Genomic DNA, 20,965 nt, shown 5'->3' with positions numbered 1-20,965 from the left:
CTGTGTGCAATAATAGTGTTTAACATGATTCCTGAATGACTACCTCATCTCTGTACCCCTCACATACACCTGCCTGTATGAAGAAGTGATTTATAATGTAACAGCGTCCTCTAGTGATAGCTTTGAAGACCAAGTTTTAGTATTATTCAGATAATAAATGTAGATATCTAGAGATATCCAGTGGATGGCGGTCTAGGACCAGTCCTCCTCAAAATACCGAAATACCGAAATTTGCACCTATGATGCATTTTTCATCACATGAAGACAAACGCAGCATCACATGATGCAAAATGCATCATACAAGCCAGATTAGCCTAGGGGAAGCAGGCAGCCTAGTGGTTAAAGTGTTGGGCCAGTAACTGAATGGTTGCTACATCAAATCCCTGAGCTGACAAGGTAAAAATCATCTGTCGTTTTGCCCCTGAACAAGGCAGTTAACTCACTGTTCCTTGGCTGTCATTGTAAATAAGAATATGTTCTTAACTGACTTGCCTAGTTAAAATAAAAAACTGTATTTTGAAAGTTACATATCTTGAAAACTTGATTGCTGACATGCAAAACATTTTGGGACTATATCAACAATGGACTAATGGAGCAAATACCAAAATGTGAATCAGACTCCATTTTCGTTCATAATTATACAACTTTTTTTTAAACATTTATTTATAAAATAGGAAATAGAGAGAGGGAGATCTGAGAAGTCAAGGGCAAAAAATGCCAGACTGGGAATTTTAAACATGGAGCCGTATTTATTGAGCGTCTCAGAGTAGGAGTGCTGATCTAGGATTGATGTTAACCATGTTATCTAATGTAAATCGAAAGACATCTTTCTGACCAGACCTAATGGCATCATGAAGACAAGTGCCTGCTATTCCACTCTAATTTGAAAATGTCATCTAAATGATAAAATTACCTGATGCGTTTTACATTTTATTCGGTGTCCCCACCCCCTCCATCCCTCACCCTAAAATCTAACCCTCACCCCGTGAGGATACTAGCCTACCCATTTGAAGACAGACTGCTTCGTTTTCTCAGAATATAATTCAATTTTGCTGTCTTGATCAAACCAAAGCCTGGATAAAGAGCTTTGTCGCTCTATGTATTATCTCAGTATGTGTGTGTGTGTCCTGTTCAGGTCCTCAATCATCTCTTGTTGTCAGAGTTGGTCCCAGTACGAATACAGATCTGTCATGGCTAAGGCATTTAGTCAATATCAAGACTCCTTCTCTCTTGGCAAGAATACGTAACAAAACAAAAAAGGTGTGTTCCTTTTACTCAGCACCTTCTTGTGGTTGTTAGTACTTAAAGATACAGTGCCTTCCGAAACTATTCGGCCCCCTTGAACTTTGCGACCTTTTGCTACATTTCAGGCTTCAAACATAAAGATAGAAAACGATATAAAGATATTTTTTTGTGAAGAATCAACAACAAGTGGGACACAATCATGAAGTGGAACGACATTTATTGGATATTTCAAACTTTCTTAACAAATCAAAAACTGAAAAATTGGCGTGCAAAATTATTCAGCCCCCTTAAGTTAATACTTTGTAGCGCCACCTTTTGCTGCGATTACAGCTGTAAGTCGCTTGGGGTATGTCTCTATCAGTTTTGCACATCGAGAGACTGACATTTTTTCCCATTCCTCCTTGCAAAACAGCTCGAGCTCAGTGAGGTTGGATGGAGAGCATTTGTGAACAGCAGTTTTCAGTTCTTTCCACAGATTCTCGATTGGATTCAGGTCTGGACTTTGACTTGGCCATTCTAACACCTGGATATGTTTATTTTTGAACCATTCCATTGTAGATTTTGCTTTATGTTTTGGATCATTGTCTTGTTGGAAGACAAATCTCCGTCCCAGTCTCAGGTCTTTTGCAGACTCCATCAGGTTTTCTTCCAGAATGGTCCTGTATTTGGCTCCATCCATCTTCCCATCAATTTTAACCATCTTCCCTGTCCCTGCTGAAGAAAACCAGGCCCAAACCATGATGCTGCCACCACCATGTTTGACAGTGGGGATGGTGTGTTCAGTGTGATGAGCTGTGTTGCTTTTACGCCAAACATAACGTTTTGCATTGTTGCCAAAAAGTTCAATTTTGGTTTCATCTGACCAGAGCACCTTCTTCCACATGTTTGGTGTGTCTCCCAGGTGGCTTGTGGCAAATTTTAAACAACACATTTTATGGATATCTTTAAGAAATGGCTTTCTTCTTGCCACTCTTCCATAAAGGCCAGATTTGTGCAATATACGACTGATTGTTGTCCTATGGACAGAGTCTCCCACCTCAGCTGTAGATCTCTGCAGTTCATCCAGAGTGATCATGGGCCTCTTGGCTGCATCTCTGATCAGTCTTCTCCTTGTATGAGCTGAAAGTTTAGAGGGACGGCCAGGTCTTGGTAGATTTGCAGTGGTCTGATACTCCTTCCATTTCAATATTATCGCTTGCACAGTGCTCCTTGGGATGTTTAAAGCTTGGGAAATCTTTTTGTATCCAAATCCGGTTTTAAACTTCTTCACAACAGTATCTCGGATCTGCCTGGTGTGTTCCTTGTTCTTCATGATGCTCTCTGCGCTTTTAACGGACCTCTGAGACTATCACAGTGCAGGTGCATTTATACGGAGACTTGATTACACACAGGTGAATTGTATTTATCATCATTAGTCATTTAGGTCAACATTGGATCATTCAGAGATCCTCACTGAACTTCTGGAGAGATTTTGCTGCACTGAAAGTAAAGGGGCTGAATAATTTTGCACGCCCAATTTTTCAGTTTTTGATTTGTTAAAAAAGTTTGAAACATCCAATAAATGTCGTTCCACTTCATGATTGTGTCCCACTTGTTGTTGATTCTTCACAAAAAAAAATACAGTTTTACATCTTTATGTTTGAAGCCTGAAATGTGGCAAAAGGTCGCAAAGTTCAAGGGGGCCGAATACTTTCGCAAGGCACTGTATGTTCCTTACACTCTCTCTCTCTCTCTCACACACACACACACACACACACACACACACACACACACACACACACACACACACACACACACACACACACACACACACACACACACACACACACTTTTGGGCCAAGGAAAGAGACAGTAGGAGAGTGTGTGTTTAAATGTAAATATCAGTTAGTACTATGACCTATGAATAAATCAGTTATTCAGATTCAGATTTACTGTCTAAAATGATTAGGTCTGTCTTGCCTCCACGCATCACTCTAAGCAGTTACGTACCCACACACGGATGGACATGATTATTTATGCTCTAACTGACAGAGAGAGAGAGAGAGAGAGAGAGAGAGAAGGGGGGGGGGGGAGTAGGAGAGCAAGAGAAAATACAAACAGAGATTGACATATTGCTTACACTGTGCAGGGTGAAATATTGGCAGGCCAATCATGGCCAATTCAATGTAACACATGCACACACATACCGTGTGCCAAGCAGAATGAGGAACAGGTGTGAAATTTCTGGTGGGGCTTTATTTCTAGTGTTGCTACACACACAATACATTACAAGAGAAGCTTTCCCAGAGAGGATGACTGTGTGAGTGTTTAGGCGATTTCTTCAAAATCGTTACATGTTGCCAGGCCAACAATACAATATACAAAGGTGTGCACACACACATACACTCACATATACACACAAATGCACGCAAGTACAAATACACACATACAGGGACTTTTGTGTGATTGGAATAACATAAGGATACCACCAGCAGCTACCCACCTTGCCATTGGATTAATACAGTGATATTCCAGTTTGTGCTAGCAAAACAGTACTTTAGCGTAGCATCCGAATCATCTGACCACTTCCATATTGAGCAAGTAACTGGTACTTCATGCTTTAGTTTTTGCTTGTAAGCAGGAATCAGGAGGATATAATTATGGTCAGATTTGCCAAATGGAGAGCGAGGGAGAGCTTTGTATCAGTCTCTGTGTGTGGAGTAAAGGTGGTCTAGAGTTTTTTTCCCTCTGGTTGCACATGTGACATACTGGTAGAAATGAGGTAAAATGTATTTAGTTTGCCTGCATTAAAGTCCCCGGGCCACTAGGAGCGCCGCTTCTGGATGAGTATTTTCTTGTTTGCTTATGGCCTTATACAGCTCGTTGAGTGCGGTATTAGTGCCAGTATCGGTTTGTGGTGGTAAATAGATGGCTACGAATAATATAGATGAGAACTCTCTTGGTAGATAATGTGGTCTACAGTTTATCATGAAGTATTCTACCTCAGGCGAGCAATTCCTCGAGATTTCTTTAATATTAGACGTTGCGCACCATCAGTCATTGACAAATAGACACAAATCCCGCCTCTCATCTTACCAGACGTAGCTACTCTGACCTGCCAATGCACGGAGAATGCAGCCAGCTCTATATTTTCCATGTCATCGTTCAGCCACGTCTCGGTGAAACATAAGATATTACAGTTTTTAATGTCTCGTTGGTAGGATAGTGTTAATCGTAGATCGTCCAGTTTGTTTTTCAATGATTGCATGTTGGCCAATAATATGGAGGGAAGTGGTGGTTCACCTACTCGTCGGCGAATTCTTACAAGGCATCACACCCTGGGATTTGGGCCTTGTCTTGAGAAAGCAGTATATACTTCGAGCCAAACTCATTCAATAAAAAATATTTTTCCAGTTTGAGGTGAGTAATCGCTTTTCAGATGTCAAGAAGCTATTTTCGGTCATAAAAGACAGTAGCAGCAACATTATGTACAAAATGAGTTACAAACAAGGTGAAAAATCTAACAAAATAGCACAGTTGCTTTGGAGCCTGTGAAACAACAGCCACACATTTGCTAAATGTATGATATGTTACGAATGCCAGCTAGGTGGCTAACGTTAGGGTTAGTCTTGGCAAGGTGTTAGGGTTAGGGTTAAATTTAGGAGTTAGGTTAAAGGTTTAAGGTTACGGTTAGAGTTAGGGGAAAGATTAGCTAAAAGGGTTAACATTATGGTTAGGTGAAGGGTTAGCTAACATGCTAAGTAGTTGCAAAGTAGCTAAAAACTAGTAAGTAGTTGAAAAGTTGCTAATTAGCTAAAGTTGTCCGTGATGAGATTCGAACTCGCAACCTTTGGATTACTAGACGTTCGCATTATACCCTACTTTGCTTTTTGCCTTAATAAGTAACCATCTGTCTTATGTAACCATACCACAGGGTCATAGGGGAGCGGATAGACAGTTTCAAGTTCCTTGGTGTCCACATCACTAACAAACAATCATGGACCAAACACTCCAAGACAGTCGTCAACGCTTTTTTCCCTCAGGTGACTGAAAAGATTTGGCATGGGTCCTCAGATCCTCAAAACATTCTACAGCGTCACCACCAAGAGCATTTTGACCGTTCGCATCACTGCTCTGCATTAGGCCGCAAGACGATACAGAGGGTAGTGTGTGCGGCCCTGTACATCACTGGCGCCAAGCTTCCTGCCTTCCAGGACCTCTATACCAGGCGGTGTCAGAGGAAGGACCTAAAAATTGTCAAAGACTCTAGCCACCCAAGTAATAGACTGTTCTCTGTGGTACTGCATGGGTACCGGAGCGCCAAGTTAAGGTCCAAAAGGTTTCTCAACAAATTCTACCCCTAAGCCATAAATTTGTTAAACAGTTAGTCAAAATCTATCGACACCCTTTTTATGCTGCTGCTACTTGCTGTTTACCCCTACCTACATGTACATGTTACCTCAATTACCTTGACTAACCTGTACCACCGCACAATGACTAGGTACCGGTACCCCCTGTATATGGCCTCGTTATTGTTATTTTATCATGTACATTTTATTTATGTGAGAAATACAAATTGATTTGATACCAAACAAAACATATCATACGATATGTCTCAAATTTATACATCTCGGATTTACATACAGAATAATACGAAACGCTCTAGGAGGGTTGCATCACTTGAGTGGGTTGAGTAACTGACGTGATCTTCCTGTCTGGATTGGCGCCCCCCCCCCTTGGGTTGTGCCATGGCGGAGATCTTTGTGGGCTATACTTAAACTTGTCTCAGGATGGTAAGTTGGTGGTTGAAGATATCCCTCTAGTGGTGTGGGTGCTGTGCTTTGGCAGAGTGGGTGGGGTTATATCCTGCCTGTTTGTCCCTGTCCGGTGGTATCGTCGGAAGGGGCCACAGTGTCACCCGACCCCTCCTGTCTCAGCCTCCAGTATTATGCTGCAGTAATTTATGTGTCGGGGGGCTAGGGTCAGTCTGTTGTATCTGCAGTATTTCTCCTATCTTATCCGGTGTCCTGTGTGAATTTAAGTATGCTCTCTCTAATTCTCTCTCTCTCTTTCTTTCTTTCTTTCTTTCTTTCTTTCTTTCTTTCTTTCTTTCTCTCTGAGGACCTGAGTCCTAGCACCATGCCTCAGGACTACCTGATGACTCCTTGCTGTCCCCAGTCCACCTGGCCCGTGCTGCTGCTCCAGTTTCAACTGTTCTGCCTGCGGCTATGGAACCCTGACCTGTTCACCGGACGTGCTACCTGTCCCAGACCTGCTGTTTTCAACTCTCTATAGACAGCAGGAGTGGTAGAGATACTCTGAATGATCAGCTATGAAAAGCCAACTGACATTTACTCCTGAGATGCTGACCTGTTGCACCCTCGACAACCACTGTAATTATTATTATTTGACCCTGCTGGTCATCTATGAACATTTGAACATCTTCTGTTATAATCTTCATCCGGCACAGCCAGAAGAGGACTGGCCACCCCTCATAGCCTAGTTCCTCTCTAGGTTTCAACCTCGGTTCTGGCCTTTCTAGGGAGTTTTTCCTAGCCACCGTGCTTCTACGCCTGCATTGCTTGCTGTTTGGGGTTTAAGGCTGGGTTTCTGTACAGCACTTTGAGATATCAGCTGATGTAAGAAGGGCTTTAGAAATCAATTTGGTTTGATTTGATTTTGAGACCATGCTGGCCCGCCAATACAGGACTATAAAAGGAACAGTGCACTACATTTGCAATTTTTTTTTACTTGAGTATTTTATTTTTTTATTGAAATGTAGTTTTTATTCAGATTTTTCAGGAGGTGCTACAGCAACTACTTCCCACGGCTATGCTTAAATACGCTTGAAAATCCATGGCAAGAATTGAAAATGGTTGTCTAGCAATGATCAACAACCAACTTGACAGAGTTTGAAGATTTTTAAAGAGAATAATATGCAAATATTGTACAATCCAGGTGTGCAAAGCTCTTAGAGACTTAACAGAAAGATTCACAGCTGTAATCACTGCCAAGTTTGATTCTAACATGTATTGACTCAGGGGTGTGAATACCTATGTAAATTAGGTATTTTTGTATTTCATTTTCAATACATTTATTTTGCAAAAATGTCTAAAACACGTTTTCACTTTGTCATTAAGGGTGAGAAAAGCTATTTTATAAATGTTGAATTCAGACTGTAACATAATAAAATGTAGAATAAGTCAAGGGATATGGATACTTTCTGTAAAACAACCATTAATTACATATATAAGGTGTGCTGTCATAATACAGATTTGCGGCACTGCTGATTTTATCCTCTAATCAGGGACTAATTTAGTTGTGGGAATGTACATTTTTGGTTTCTCATTGGATCTGGCAGTGGTGTAGTGGTGCCTGGAGAAGTGGGTATACTGTAATTGAGCAAAAGAAATCCCAAACGGCACCCTGTGTGAATAATTCTATGACAAACAGTGACACATTCAATGACCTAAAATTATCAATCCCATATTGGTCTTTTACAGTCAGGCCAACCCAAGCTGTACTGTGCAAGGAGACTAATAGTAGGCGTACTATTGAAACAGATAAATGAGACTGTCAATTGCGTAAGAAATTCACAAGTCTCTGTTTTTTTTAAAATCAGGTCTTTGCTCTCAAAGTCACACTTTTGTTATAGAAAAATTGGATGCTCTACTAAGTCCATGAAAACGTTTAAACTACATCAGGAGACCAATTTTGAGGTCTGGGAAAAATAGAATACATTTTCTTTTTGAGAGTAGTTACCCTTTACTTCAAGTGTGCAGGCAAGCACTGTTGTACTGTTGCACTGTTGTTTGGTTAGCAGTGTTTCTGTAGCACATGAGATGGATTTAGCAAAACAAATGGCCACTGGATTATTGCAAATAATCATGATATCATTCTGCCAGGTCGGCATAAATAAGCTACTTTGTAGATAGTTAACATGTCATTTTTGGGAAAGCCTTTCCATCTACCAGAAGACAATGTTTTACTTCATATTATTAAACATGTATTACCTTGTTTCAAAGTAGCCTACAGCCAAAATCCCACCATAGAAATGTGAAGACAATAATTATATAAAGACTTCCTCATGTTCTATTGGTTTTCTTTCAACATTCTTTCATTGTCTAGAAGCCAAATGCATTATCATAGTCATATTAGCAATCCATTATAGTTGTTGCATCTTTAGATCTCCCCTCTTTCTACATTTCTAACAGACATTTCTGTCTCTGTCCATGAAACCACTCACGTTTTGTAACATTCGCACAACGGCCTACCATGGTGTGCACTTTGCTACACCTAAAATGTGAAGAAATAATAGTTTATCAACAGTCTGTTCTGTTCCATCAGCCTTATTAACTGATACGTTGTATACCTGCATAACACTACTTTGATACGCAGCATGGGGTTTAAGAAGTGAGTATGCCCTCCACTACACCACTGGGTTCTGGGAACAAGTCATACGTTTCCTGACCTGTAAAACAGAATGTTTTTTAAAAGTTATGCGAACGGAAGTGAAACTTTCACCTGTACTGGAAACATGCATTTTATAATGTAGGGAGGGTCTGAGAACGTTTTACTATGGTTCCCTGAGGTTTTATTAATGTTCTGAGAACGGAAATGATAGGTTATTAAATAATGTTCGGAGTAAATGTTTCAATTAGAATTTTTAGAACTCTGCTAGATTAGTTTGTGTTAAATGTTTTGAACTCCAAGCACAAATAGGACACATGGAAATGAATTTGCTTAGGCATTAATCAAATCAAATTGTATTGCACCTGTTTAGCAGATATTATTGCGGGTGTAGCGAAATGCTTGTGTTTCTAGCTCCAACAGTGCAGTAATATCTAGCATATATATCTAACAATTTCACAACAATACATACAAATCTAAAGTACATGAATGGAATTAAGAATACATAAATATTTGGGCGAGCAGTGTCAGAGCGGCATAGACTAAGATACAGTAGAATAGGATAGAATACAGTATATACTGAGTAATGCAAAATATGTAAACATTATTAAAGTGATAGTGTTCCATTATTAAAGTGGCCAGTGAATTCAAGTATATGTGTATAGGGTGCTGTAGGTGTACTGGAGGGCAGGTAGTTTGCAACCCCGGTGATGCATTGGGCAGACCGCACCACCCTCTGGAGTGCCCTGCGGTTGTGGGCGGTGCAGTTGCCGTACCAGGCGGTGATACAGCCCGACAGGATGCCCTCAATTGTGCATCTGTAAACATTTGTGAGGGTTTTAGGTGCCAAGCCAAATTTCTTCTACCTCCTGAGGTTGAAGAGGCACTGTTGCACCTTTTTCCCCACACTGTCTGTGTGGAGGCTGCAAACACATTTATTTTTATTGTGGCACGGTGTCAGTGAGTTTCAAATCTATGATCTCCTGGACTCTAACCATGTAATTAGTCCACTGTGCCACCAGGAGGGAGCTAGCATGCCTTGTTATTTTTTAACTCATACAAAGCTTTTCATTTTCGTCTATTCAAACAGACCATATTTCAAAGGATACAAACTCTCATTAAGAAACTAGTGGGTTCGGTCAACACACCTGAACACACTTAACATGATAGTGTATCTAGAGAGTTTGGTTGATGCTGAGAACGGGATGTATATTTTTTTAAATAACATTTTTAGAATGTTGTCTGAATGTGACTAAAGTTTTCTTGTATTTATTATGGAAAGTTTCCTTCACGTTCTCTGTAAAATTTGAGAACATGACTTTAAAGAGAACCATGAGGAAACCTGTAAGAAACGCTATGCTGAAGTCCTGAAATTCCCACAGAAGAACGTTGTTTCTTAACGTTCTCGGAACAATGTGAGAATATGACTTTAAATAGAACCATGAGGAAACATTATGCTGAAGTACTGACATTTCCACAGAAGAACGTTGTTCGTTAACGTACTCTGAATTATTTGAGAATGTTCCCAATATCAAACCAGTTGGAGAACGTTCCTAGAATATGACCAAAATTGAAATGAAATGTAACCATGTTTGAACCTTTAGGAAACGTTCTGGTTATAGTAAAGAAATACCAAGAAAATTATATTATTTTATGAAGTTCTTTAAATGTTCTGAGAATGTTCCGAAACCAAGCAACTATCCTGCACCATTCCCAAAAAGTTGTGGGAAGATTGTATGCAAAATAACCATAGGACAACAACACTCACCAAGCTCTAAGAAACATATGGTTCTCAGAACATTATGTGCCAGCTGGGAGATACCAGGTGAGTTGGCTCTCTGGCCAATCAGTGACAGGAATCCATTGGTACTTCCTGAGAGAGCAGTAGGATACTTCAAACCATGTCTAGTTTGACTCTAGTCTAATTTTTATTCCAAAAGCACAAATCCTAAAATAATCTCCTCAGTTTAAAACAATTTATCTGAGAAAATGTCCTATGTGGCATTGATATTAGTCATAAAAATGTATTCTAGTGTCACTTTCTATTTACACTTTGTAGTCAATTTGACTACAATGTGTAAATAGGATAATTTTGTTCATAAAGTCAGTCTTGTCCAAAATTGAGTTTTGTTAATGAGTTCGTCATGACTTACTTAAATGTTGGGTTTTGATTTTAACAATTCTCACTTGCTCACTAACACAGGACACACAGCTGCAGAGATTGCAATCTATCCAATCCTACCTCAGAACACACAGACATTGAGACTTGCTGCATTCATGAGCTATGGGAGTTGTCGGAAATGTCTTGTTCCGACTGGTAGGTTTCACTTGAAATTCACTTCAAATCTAAATTACAAACTGTTGCTCGAGTTGCCAAGTTGTGACGTTTCACCACTGACCTTTTACCTTTTCAAACAAAATATGACAACGGTAGGTCTAGAGCCTAATGTAGCTAGTTTGATCATATACTGTAGTCAATGTTAAGCAAGCTTGCTAACTTAATTATAAGCAACGTTAGCTAGATTATCAAGCTAGCTAAAATCTTATTGGTTGAAGAATTGTTCTGACCAAAAAGCACATCAGTATCTGCCACAACGAACCACACCAAAAAGTCAAATAGCTAGTTTTTTCTTAATGAGAAACAAGAGTTACACATGCGAAATCGGTTGTTCCGTCGCTCTGTGACACAAAATATGCAGTGAAGCGTGACAGATATTTCTTTAAGATATGTTTGGAGTGTGTGGGGTTGTTCTTTTCCAATAGACTTATTTGGAGTGGGTGTGTGAGAGCTGAAAATTGTGTAGAATAACCTCCTGAATCCACTTTCACTGTTTTACCAACCGCAGTAGTTCACACACGACTGCAGGTAACACTTGATTGGAGAGCACTCTCCTGTGAAAAGTGCTTTTTGTATTTAGAACGCTTGGCATTGAACAGAACGAAAGCAGTTATTTGCTTGTGGTTGGGGTCATGGAATCAGAATGAGTTGGTTAGGAATCTAATTCTATGGACAGTTTCTCACGCCTAACTGACATTGTGTGGGCGATGGAAAATGGGAAACAAACATTATGGCCTCACGACAACCACCCACCAGTTGTTGACACCCGTAATGAGAACATGGCATACTGTGTGTGAGTGTGTGTGTGTAACTACCAACTCCCACTATACATCTATACACTGTTAAATGCATGCCTCTGTGTGGGTGTCGATTTGCTAGATTTTACTCTTAGTCGATATTGAACATCAAAACATAAAGCAATTAATCTTAGGTAGCGTAAATAGAGTCGAGAGAGGGTCAAGGTGTGTGTGTGTGTGTGTTGTGTGTGTGTGTGTGTGTGTGTGTGTGTGTGTGTGTGATCCTGTAAAATGCACCAATCTGGACTCAGGGATAGATGTAAAAGTCTAAACAAAAATCTGGCTACATTCAGCCAGGTAGGGTTGGGCAGGCTCGGTGCTCGAGACCTCCAATGCGCCTCCACGGTCTGGTCCATCTGGTGCCGCCTCCACGCACCAGCCCTCTGGTGGCAGCCCCCCACACCAGGCTGTCTCTCCGTCTCCTCCCTACAGGTACTCCCGCCTGCTCAGCGCTGCCAGAGTCTTCCTCCTGTCCTGAGCTGCCAGAGTCGCCCGTCTGTCCTGATCTGCCAGAGTCGCCCGTCTGTCCTGAGCTGCCAGAGCCGCCGTCTGTCCTGAGCTGCCAGAGCCGCCCGTCTGTCCTGAGCTGCCAGAGGCGCCCGTCTGTCCTGAGCGATGCCAGAGCCGCCCGTTTGTCCTGAGCGCTGCCAGAGTCTCCCGTCTGTCCTGAGCTGCCAGAGTCTCCCGTCTGTCCTGAGCTGCCAGAGTCTCCCGTCTGTCCTGAGCTGCCAGAGTCTCCCGTATGTCCTGAGCTGCCAGAGACTCCCGTCTGTCCTGAGCTGCCAGAGCCGCCCGTCTGTCCTGAGCTGCCAGAGCCGCCCGTCTGTCCTGAGCTGCCAGAGCCGACCGTCTGTCCTGAGCTGCCAGAGCCGACCGTCTGTCCTGAGCTGCCAGAGCCGACCGTCTGTCCTGAGCTGCCAGAGCTGCCCGTCTGTCCTGAGCTGCCAGAGCCGCCCGTCAGCCAGGAGCTGCCAGAGCCGTCCGTCAGTCAGAAGCTGCCAGAGCCGTCCGTCAGCCAAGAGCTGCCTGAGCCGTCCGTCAGTCAGGAGCTGCCAGAGCCGCTCGTCAGTCAGGAGCTGCCAGAATCACCCGTCATGCCGGCACTGCCGGAATCGCCCTTCACTCCGGAGCTGCCGTGGAATAGGGTCCACGTCCCGCGCCAGAGCCGCCACCGCGGACAGACACCCACCCAGACCCTCCCCTATAGGTTCAGGTTTTGCGGCCGGAGTACTGTCACATTCTGGGGGGGTACTGTCACATTCTGACCTTAGTTCTGTTGTTATGTCTTTGTTTTAGTATGGTCAGGGCGTGAGTTGGGTGGGTTGTCTATGTTCCTTTTTCTATGTTTTGGGATTTCTGTGTCTGGCCTGGTATGGTTCTCATTCAGAGGCAGCTGTCAATCGTTGCCCCTGATTGAGAACCATACTTAGGTAGCCTGGTTTCACTTTTGAGTTGTGGGTTAATGTTTCCTCTGTCTGTGTTTGTACCATACGGGACTGTTTCGATTTTCGTTTGTTCATTCATTTTGTAATTTTGTATTTTTTGTAGTGTTCAGTTTTGTATATTAAAATGGACACCTACCACACTGCACATTGGTCCGACATCTCTTACTCCTCGTCAGAAGAAGAGGAGAGTTGTTACAGTTGCGTCGAGTCTATGAGACAAGCTTGCAATGCACACTTCTGTATGTGTGTCAGTTTAATATGATTCCACTCTCTTCACTATTGAACAATAAGCATTTGATCAATCCATGTCACTAACAACAGTGTTTTGTCTTCATCAAGCAAGGGTCAAGAGGCTAATTCATGGGAATTCATGGGAACATAAGGTAGCATACAATAGGGTTTTACAGAGTAGCCAATAGCCCATTATGGAACCAACAATGAAATCATGATCAGGAGGGTGATGTTTATAATGATGATGATGATTGATGAAGGTGATGATAATGTTATTATTATTTTGTACCTTTATTTCAATAGTGATGATGTTGATTGGTGGTGATGATGTTGGTGGTGGTTATAGAATAAGAAACTCACACTGTAGGTCTGTGTAGAAAGATAAATGAGTGTGTTCTAGCCTGAGACCTATGCATTCTGTAGAGTTAATTGACCAAAGCATAGCGGAAGGGTTCTACTACAGTGTTTTACATTAAAGATATAACGGCGTACCGATGGACAGTGTGTTAGTGGGTAAAGAGAGAGAGAGAGAGAGATGGCATGGTCTCATGACGACCGTATTGACATCACTCGGGTTGGAGAAGCGCGAGGAGGAGAGGAGAGGCGCTCCCGTTATTAGACCAGGGCTCGCGGTCACGCTCACTCCTGGAGATGCACGCGTTGCTGCGAGACAAACTGATAAACTCGAGGAGAGAGGCAACGAGGCGCTGCACTCAGGAGTACCGCTGCGCGAATAGACCGAACCAGGGGCCACGAGCCAGCCAAAGCATGACTGCGCATCTTCTGCGCTTGGATATACTAAACACTCGCACACATTCCTACCAAACCGAGATATGAGCTCTAGTAACGGGGAAACACGAGGAAACTGAAACAGCAAAGCAACGACTCTGGGTGATGGACTCAATGCGCAACTTGGAATTATGTTGGACACGGTTTTGTTTTCATAAATTAAAGAACTTTTTTTGGCTACATTGAGGACGTGCTCAAGTTACAACATAAAGACTAACTTCCTAGTGCCATTCAGAAACAACTTATTATTTAAGAAGTACACTTTACTCGAATAATGTGAGAACATATTTTGGTAACACGCCAGTTAGTCTGCTGAAGCTCAACCATTGTATAAGCTACATCTGTTCAAACCATATTTGTTAGAATAATTTGTTTTTAAATTAGCCTACATGCATGCACAGCTTGTATATGCTTAGATAGCCTTGCTGTTTGCGTCTGCTAAGAGACAGCGGGGTTTTGAGGGAGAAAAGGTGCGTGCACTGACATCTGACGTGGTTATCCTACTGAGGAAAAGGTGGTTGTAACCTGTTCCCACCTCGCCTGTGACGCCTTGTATCATAGTCAGAAATTAGATTGAAAGGCTATTTCTGTAACCGCCCTGCAATCACGTTCCGCCTCTTTAAAATATCAAAATAATCAAGCAGCTGTGAGATTACAATCCATTCTGTTTTGTGTGCTGGACTACTTTTAATTGTTTGAGCGGTTTAAATTCATACTGTAGGTATTCCACATAGCCCAGATCGACGGGAAATATATTTGCGCTCTACTGTATTCATCGCACTCGAATAGAAAACCATTGACCACTGGCGCACTCCATTGGCATAGTTTAGCGTTTGACTGATTAGAATGGACTTGGATGATGAAATTGGAAGGAGAAGGTGAATGAACTGCGATAACACGTAACACGAAATTATGACTTTTTATAGGCTGTAGAAAGATCAGTTATCAGTTAAGATTAGTTAGGCTAATATTTCCCCCCTAAACTTTTCAGTGAATGCTTTGACAGCAACATAAACAAGCTCAGCTATAGGACTACTTTTTTTTAAATATAATTTTACCTCAGCCATCCTCAAGGACTATAAAACAAACATATTGATTACTACAACATTTTATGAACCACCATCGTGTTAGTCATGGCATCACCCTTGGATAGTGCATGTTCAGTGGAGCTGGGCAACACTAATAGCTCGACCAGCGGTTCATCTCTTCCCTGCAATCAGAGCGTCTCTTCCCTGCAACTGGCCCCTTACTCCCCCGAAGCCACGGCGCTCTTTGCTACGGCTATCACCCTCATGATAGTCTTTACCATCGTGGGAAACATCTTTGTCATCATCGCAGTCCTGACCAGCCGTGCACTCAGAGGACCACAGAACCTGTTTTTAGTGTCGTTAGCAGCTGCGGACATTTTAGTGGCAACCCTCATCATCCCGTTTTCCCTGGCCAATGAACTGCTGGGTTACTGGTACTTCAAGTCTCTGTGGTGTGAGATCTACCTGGCGCTGGACGTTCTGTTCTGTACTTCCTCTATAGCTCACCTGTGCGCCATCTCATTAGACCGTTACCTGTCCATCAGCCGGGTTACCTACTCTCGCCAGCGCACACCCATGCGTATCAAAGCCTCCATCGTGGTGGTGTGGCTCATCTCAGCCATCATCTCCTTTCCTCCTCTCCTGTCGCTGAATAAGAGCGAGCCAGGTGGCGAGGGTAGTGAGAGGGGGCCTCAGTGCCAGCTGAACGACGAGCGCTGGTATATTCTCTACTCCACTGTTGGCTCCTTCTTCGCCCCTTGTCTCATCATGATCCTGGTCTACATGAGGATCTACCAGATCGCCAAGCAGCGCACACAGAACCCGCCAGGCGAGCCCAGGAAGGATGGGGTGGGCTGTGCCACCCCAAGTCAAACCCCTCAGGGGAACCAAGCCAACGGGAAGGAGGAGGGAGGGGAAACCCCAGCTATTCCCCATAAAACTTCCAGCATCAGACCACCCACCCTGGCTATTACTCCATCACTGTCCCCTGACCAGGCCAATGAGACCCCCCCCTCTTCTCCCACCCCCAATAACCTTCTTCATCCTCCGGATCCATCCCTAGCTCCAACCCCAACCACCACCTCCCCTCCTACCTCACCCATGGGTCCCTCACACTCCTCAGTCTCTCCCTCTCCCTCCTCCACCATTCCCCCACTTTCCCAGGCCAAACCCAAAGATGGGGAGAAGAAGGGGAAGAAGGGTAAGAAGGGGAAAAAGTATAACAATAATGGGGATAGCTCAAACAGCTCTGACAGTGACATGGAGCACGAGGGAGGGGGGAGGAGGGGAGTCAACACCCCTAGCATGGCGGGTTCACCTGGCATCCACTCCCCTGCCACCATCCAGAAGTACAGGGACATGATCGCCACATCTAAGGGGGCTCGGCTGGTGGCGGGGAGGAGGTCTAAGCCAGACACCACTCCAGGAGCGGCACGTCGTAAAGCCATGGTGAACCGAGAGAAGCGTTTCACATTCGTCCTGGCCGTGGTGATCGGAGTGTTTGTCGTCTGTTGGTTCCCTTTCTTCTTCTCCTACTCACTGCAGGCCATCTGCCCTGAGACCTGCGCCCTCCCTGATCCCCTCTTTAAGTTCTTCTTCTGGATCGGCTACTGCAACTCCTGTCTGAACCCCGTCATATACACCATCTTCAACCAGGACTTCAGGAAGGCCTTCAAGAAGATCCTTTGTGAGAACACCAAGGGCACCTTCTTCTAGACTGGTTGATCTGTAAGGACACCAATGGCAACATTCTTTTAGTAAAGGGGCCTTAAACAGATTACCTGTAAGGTCAGTCCCTTCTTTTCATCCCCCTCTAAACCTGTTGAGGATTACAAAACAGCACAAATATTCTGTCCTTTTTTGAAAATGATCACTGATTTTAGATTCTAATTGAGGACATTACAAAGGGCTGCCGATTCTACCGTGAACTGCTGCTGACTTTCCAAATAGAAGGCGGACTCAGAATAGCTGTAGAAAAGCTCACCTTGCAACAGGGTTAAAAAGACCTTGTGTAAGAAAGAAACTCTCTAAGGGCTTGTTTTAGTCCCTTGGTGCGTATCTGCAGAAGTCCAGCTGTTACCTGGAGAACTGTGACGGCCCATTGCAAGGACATAGTGTGGGGAGAGTATGTGCAATATATGTTCAGTGACTTCTACTCTGGGGGGCTGTAGAATGATACTGTGTACTAATCTGACCATGGTATTTTATTAAAAGGTAGGAGGGATGTTTTAAGGTGTGAGCATCACATATTATGCACAGAAAGTGGATGCAGAGGAGGAAGAGAGGAGTGAAAGAAAACGACATTTTGGCTTTTTAGTCACTCGTGACATTAAGGACATGTTGTTGTTGGTAAAATGACAGTGTAGCGCTGCTCTCATCAGAGTCTGATTGACTGACTCATATTAAGGTTGTCTGGGAAATCTGTTTAATTTAAAATTGAGAAACCTTTGTGTACAGAAGTACACCACTAGGGTTGTAAAATTATTTAAACGTTCAATAAATGCCATTGTTTTCCTGAAATCCCTGTTGGAAGATTCCCAGAATCAGGAGTGAATAAGCAGGAATTCCAGAGTCCTCCAGCCTGGATTTCTGGGAAAACCAGGAAATGTATTGAATGTTCCTGGAACCCTATACACCACTGCTCACTGAGAACTCCTGATCTACACACAACATTCTTTAAAACAATACAGTATCCTTTAATTAGCCGCCTGAAAAACGAAACAGAACAACGTGAGGAGATGATGTTTTGGAGAGATAGAGGACTGAGAATTAACCCAAATACCTGTCAGCCTGTTTAAGTACCTCTCTCTATCAGAGGGCAGAACCATGAGGAATACACAAGACCCAAGTCGTCTCTCAACTTATGTCTGCATAGTTACTTTTTTCCTGCCTCAGGAATAGCATGCGTTCCAGTAGAGATGTTATCCACATGAGAGATACAACAACAAGGCTTTTACTGTTCAACTCCCTCTCAAACGCTGATCCCCACCACTGCTGTAGTGTCGGGCTTAGGCTATATTTTGAAAGACACCTTTGTAAAACAAACATACCTTGCCTCTGGCTCTGTGAGGACAGCGGGTGCATCTCAATGGTCTATTATTGGTTCCTCTACTCGTGTGTTTTTCTTCATCTGCACTGAAAAACAAAGGATATAGGTGAATGCAAAATAAAGGATCAGGAATTTGTTTCCACCTGCCCAGCTCTGGGTCGGTGCAGGTGGACTAAAAGAAGATGAAGAGAAGAAACCACTTAACACACTCTCTAAATGCCAAATGGCACACTATTCCCTTTATAGTGCACAACTTTTGACCAGGGTCTATAGGGCTCTAGTCAAAAGCAGTGCACTATGTAGGGAATAGGGTGCAATTTGGGATTCAGAGTGCCTCACAGAGAGCTTTTAAGGTACAGCTTTACCTCTCCCCCAATATCGCTACACTCTGTTTCCACATTTTTTACATTTACATTTTAGTCATTTAGCAGACGCTCTTATCCAGAACGATGCATGTTCATACTGGTCTACCTTGTTCCATCAACATCAACATGGATTGGGTCTGTACATTTCATCTATTTAGCACAATTCCAAGTGCTTAAGGCATATTGCATTGTAAAGAGAATAAATACTTTCCCAAATTGGGACAAGGAAAGCAAATTCGGACGTTAAGAGATTTTTGCAATATAGTCTTTTTTTGATATTAAAGACACTGGACAGTGACTGGCTAGCTTTGTTTGAGTGGATTCACCTGATTTCAGCCTGAAAGGACATTGCTATTACCGAACACACTTCTCCCCATTGAACAGAACAGAGCAGAACAGTGGATGTTAATGAGAGGAGGAACTCAGCCACCTACCTGGCCTGACACAAACATTTCAAACAGTTTGTGTCAAAAAAACTAGTTGATATTGATTATAACACTGAAAGCTCATGTATATCCTCAACTGTTTCTGGAAGGACATTCATCCCATAAGATAATGTAATACTTTATTAATGAATGATTGAAAGATGGATTAATTGATTGATTTGGGAATGTGCCTGCACTGGCTGACTGGACTTCTATCTGGCACTTTCCTTTATTTATGAGAGGTACTGTGACTCTTTATGGTTGCTCTTTATGTACAGTATTTCTGACAGGTCAAGATGCTCTTTGTTTTTTCTCCCTCACAAAGGCTATATCTGTAATTGTGAATGCTGTGTTATGACACTATGGGACGAGGGCTGTCGGCAACAACCCCTTTACGCTCCTGTGGGAAATTCTGCTTACCCTTGTGTGTGTGCGAGAGACTGTGTGTGTGTGTGTGTGTGTGTGTGTTTGTGTTTGATAAGAGCCTGCATGAGTACTGTGTGTTTGCTAATGATCCACTTCTAGTGGTACCATCTGGCTGTTATTGTATACTGTGGATGTCCTCACACTGGTAAGCACAGAAAACAGATGTGGTGATAGAGAATCTGTCCAGAGAGCTCTCCCTGAGGGACACTAGTCACTAGATGGCCTACTAGAATGGACAAAAGGGAGATATACCAGAACTATTTAGCAAGCACATTATCTATTTGGTCTTCATTTATGGTTATGGTAACTGTTAAGGATCTGAGTAAGATCAACGGTGAGGTAAGAGTTAGTTGCTGACATTGCATTTTGTGGTGAAAATTGCATTTTGTGGAACTCTGTCCTTTCAAACATGGCCGTTTAGTGACCCCCGAGGGACAGAAGAGCCCTGGGAAACCAGCTGACACAGACAGAGAGGGACTCATGCTCTAACGAAGGGCTGTGATTGGATAAGCTATATGTATTATTTATTTATTTTGAGCAGTTTTTGTTTTCTGTTCGTTTCATATTTATAGTTTTTTTTCTTCCTGGTGGGCACTCCAAGCAAGGCAAAGCTAATGTGAACAAAACAGAGTAAACACTGTATAAAATCTGAATATGTCGAATGAGATTCATTTACTTAATGTGAGCAGAGGAACATGATTCAGGAGTAGACCTATGTATGCAGAAGTTGGGGTTATTTCTATCGGAACGCAGTCAATGCAGAAGATAAATGTCATGAATTGAGAAAATCCTTTACAATATTGGTCATATGGATTTGAATGTCCTTGAATTTTCCTGCAGCTTATTTTTGTATGTGTTCTTTTTTACTTGTTTCTTAAACAGTTAAAATGGTGGTTTGTACGATACTTTACTGTGCTGATGGATGGCGCTATAACAGTCTGTGGTTGCATAACCATGGAGCTCAGCAAACAACCGCCCCTGTGTTGGCACAAATCGTTCTGCGACAATAACATTCTCTTGCATTCTAGAATGTGATTGTCATAGAACTTTTGGTGGCAACAGGGCGGCCATGAAATCTCAATGTATATTGAATCATCATTCTCCCTGCTCCTCTGTGACCTGCCTGGACTCTTCTTCTTCTTCTTCCCCTGCTGTGTTTGACCCTGGACTCCCTCCCTCTCCCCTCCATTTAGAAATAAAGCAGTTTAAATCAACATGGCATGATGTCATTTCAATCACTGAATATCATGTAATACTGTACTGCTATGACGTTAAAGGCAACATGAGTAAATAGGCTTAGCCCACCACCACATGGGAGTTAGATTATTACACACGGACTCTTGGGGCTGGCCCTAAATATAGCAGACTTAACTGGATCAATCTTACTGTACTTTTAAAGTTTTGGAGATGCCAAAAGCCCACAGTGTATTGTTAAAAA

At 42.7% G+C, this 20,965-nt stretch overlaps 1 protein-coding gene across 1 annotated transcript; it reads left to right on the top strand.

The window, feature by feature from the left end:
• The first annotated feature begins 13,863 nt into the window (after window positions 1-13,863).
• On the top strand, window positions 13,864-20,741 carry adra2b (adrenoceptor alpha 2B). Its single transcript, XM_021621844.3, has one exon. The coding sequence runs from the start codon at window positions 15,368-15,370 to the stop codon at window positions 16,976-16,978; it is 1,611 nt and encodes a 536-aa protein (XP_021477519.3). The 5' UTR covers window positions 13,864-15,367; the 3' UTR covers window positions 16,979-20,741.
• Window positions 20,742-20,965: the final 224 nt, after the last annotated feature.

This window comes from Oncorhynchus mykiss, chromosome 11 (genome assembly GCF_057628025.1).
Source record: "Oncorhynchus mykiss isolate SJ-2025 chromosome 11, ASM5762802v1, whole genome shotgun sequence".
Lineage (NCBI taxonomy): Eukaryota > Metazoa > Chordata > Actinopteri > Salmoniformes > Salmonidae > Oncorhynchus > Oncorhynchus mykiss.
The sequence above is the reverse complement of the archived record's forward strand: the minus strand, read 5'-3'. Positions and strand labels throughout refer to the sequence as shown.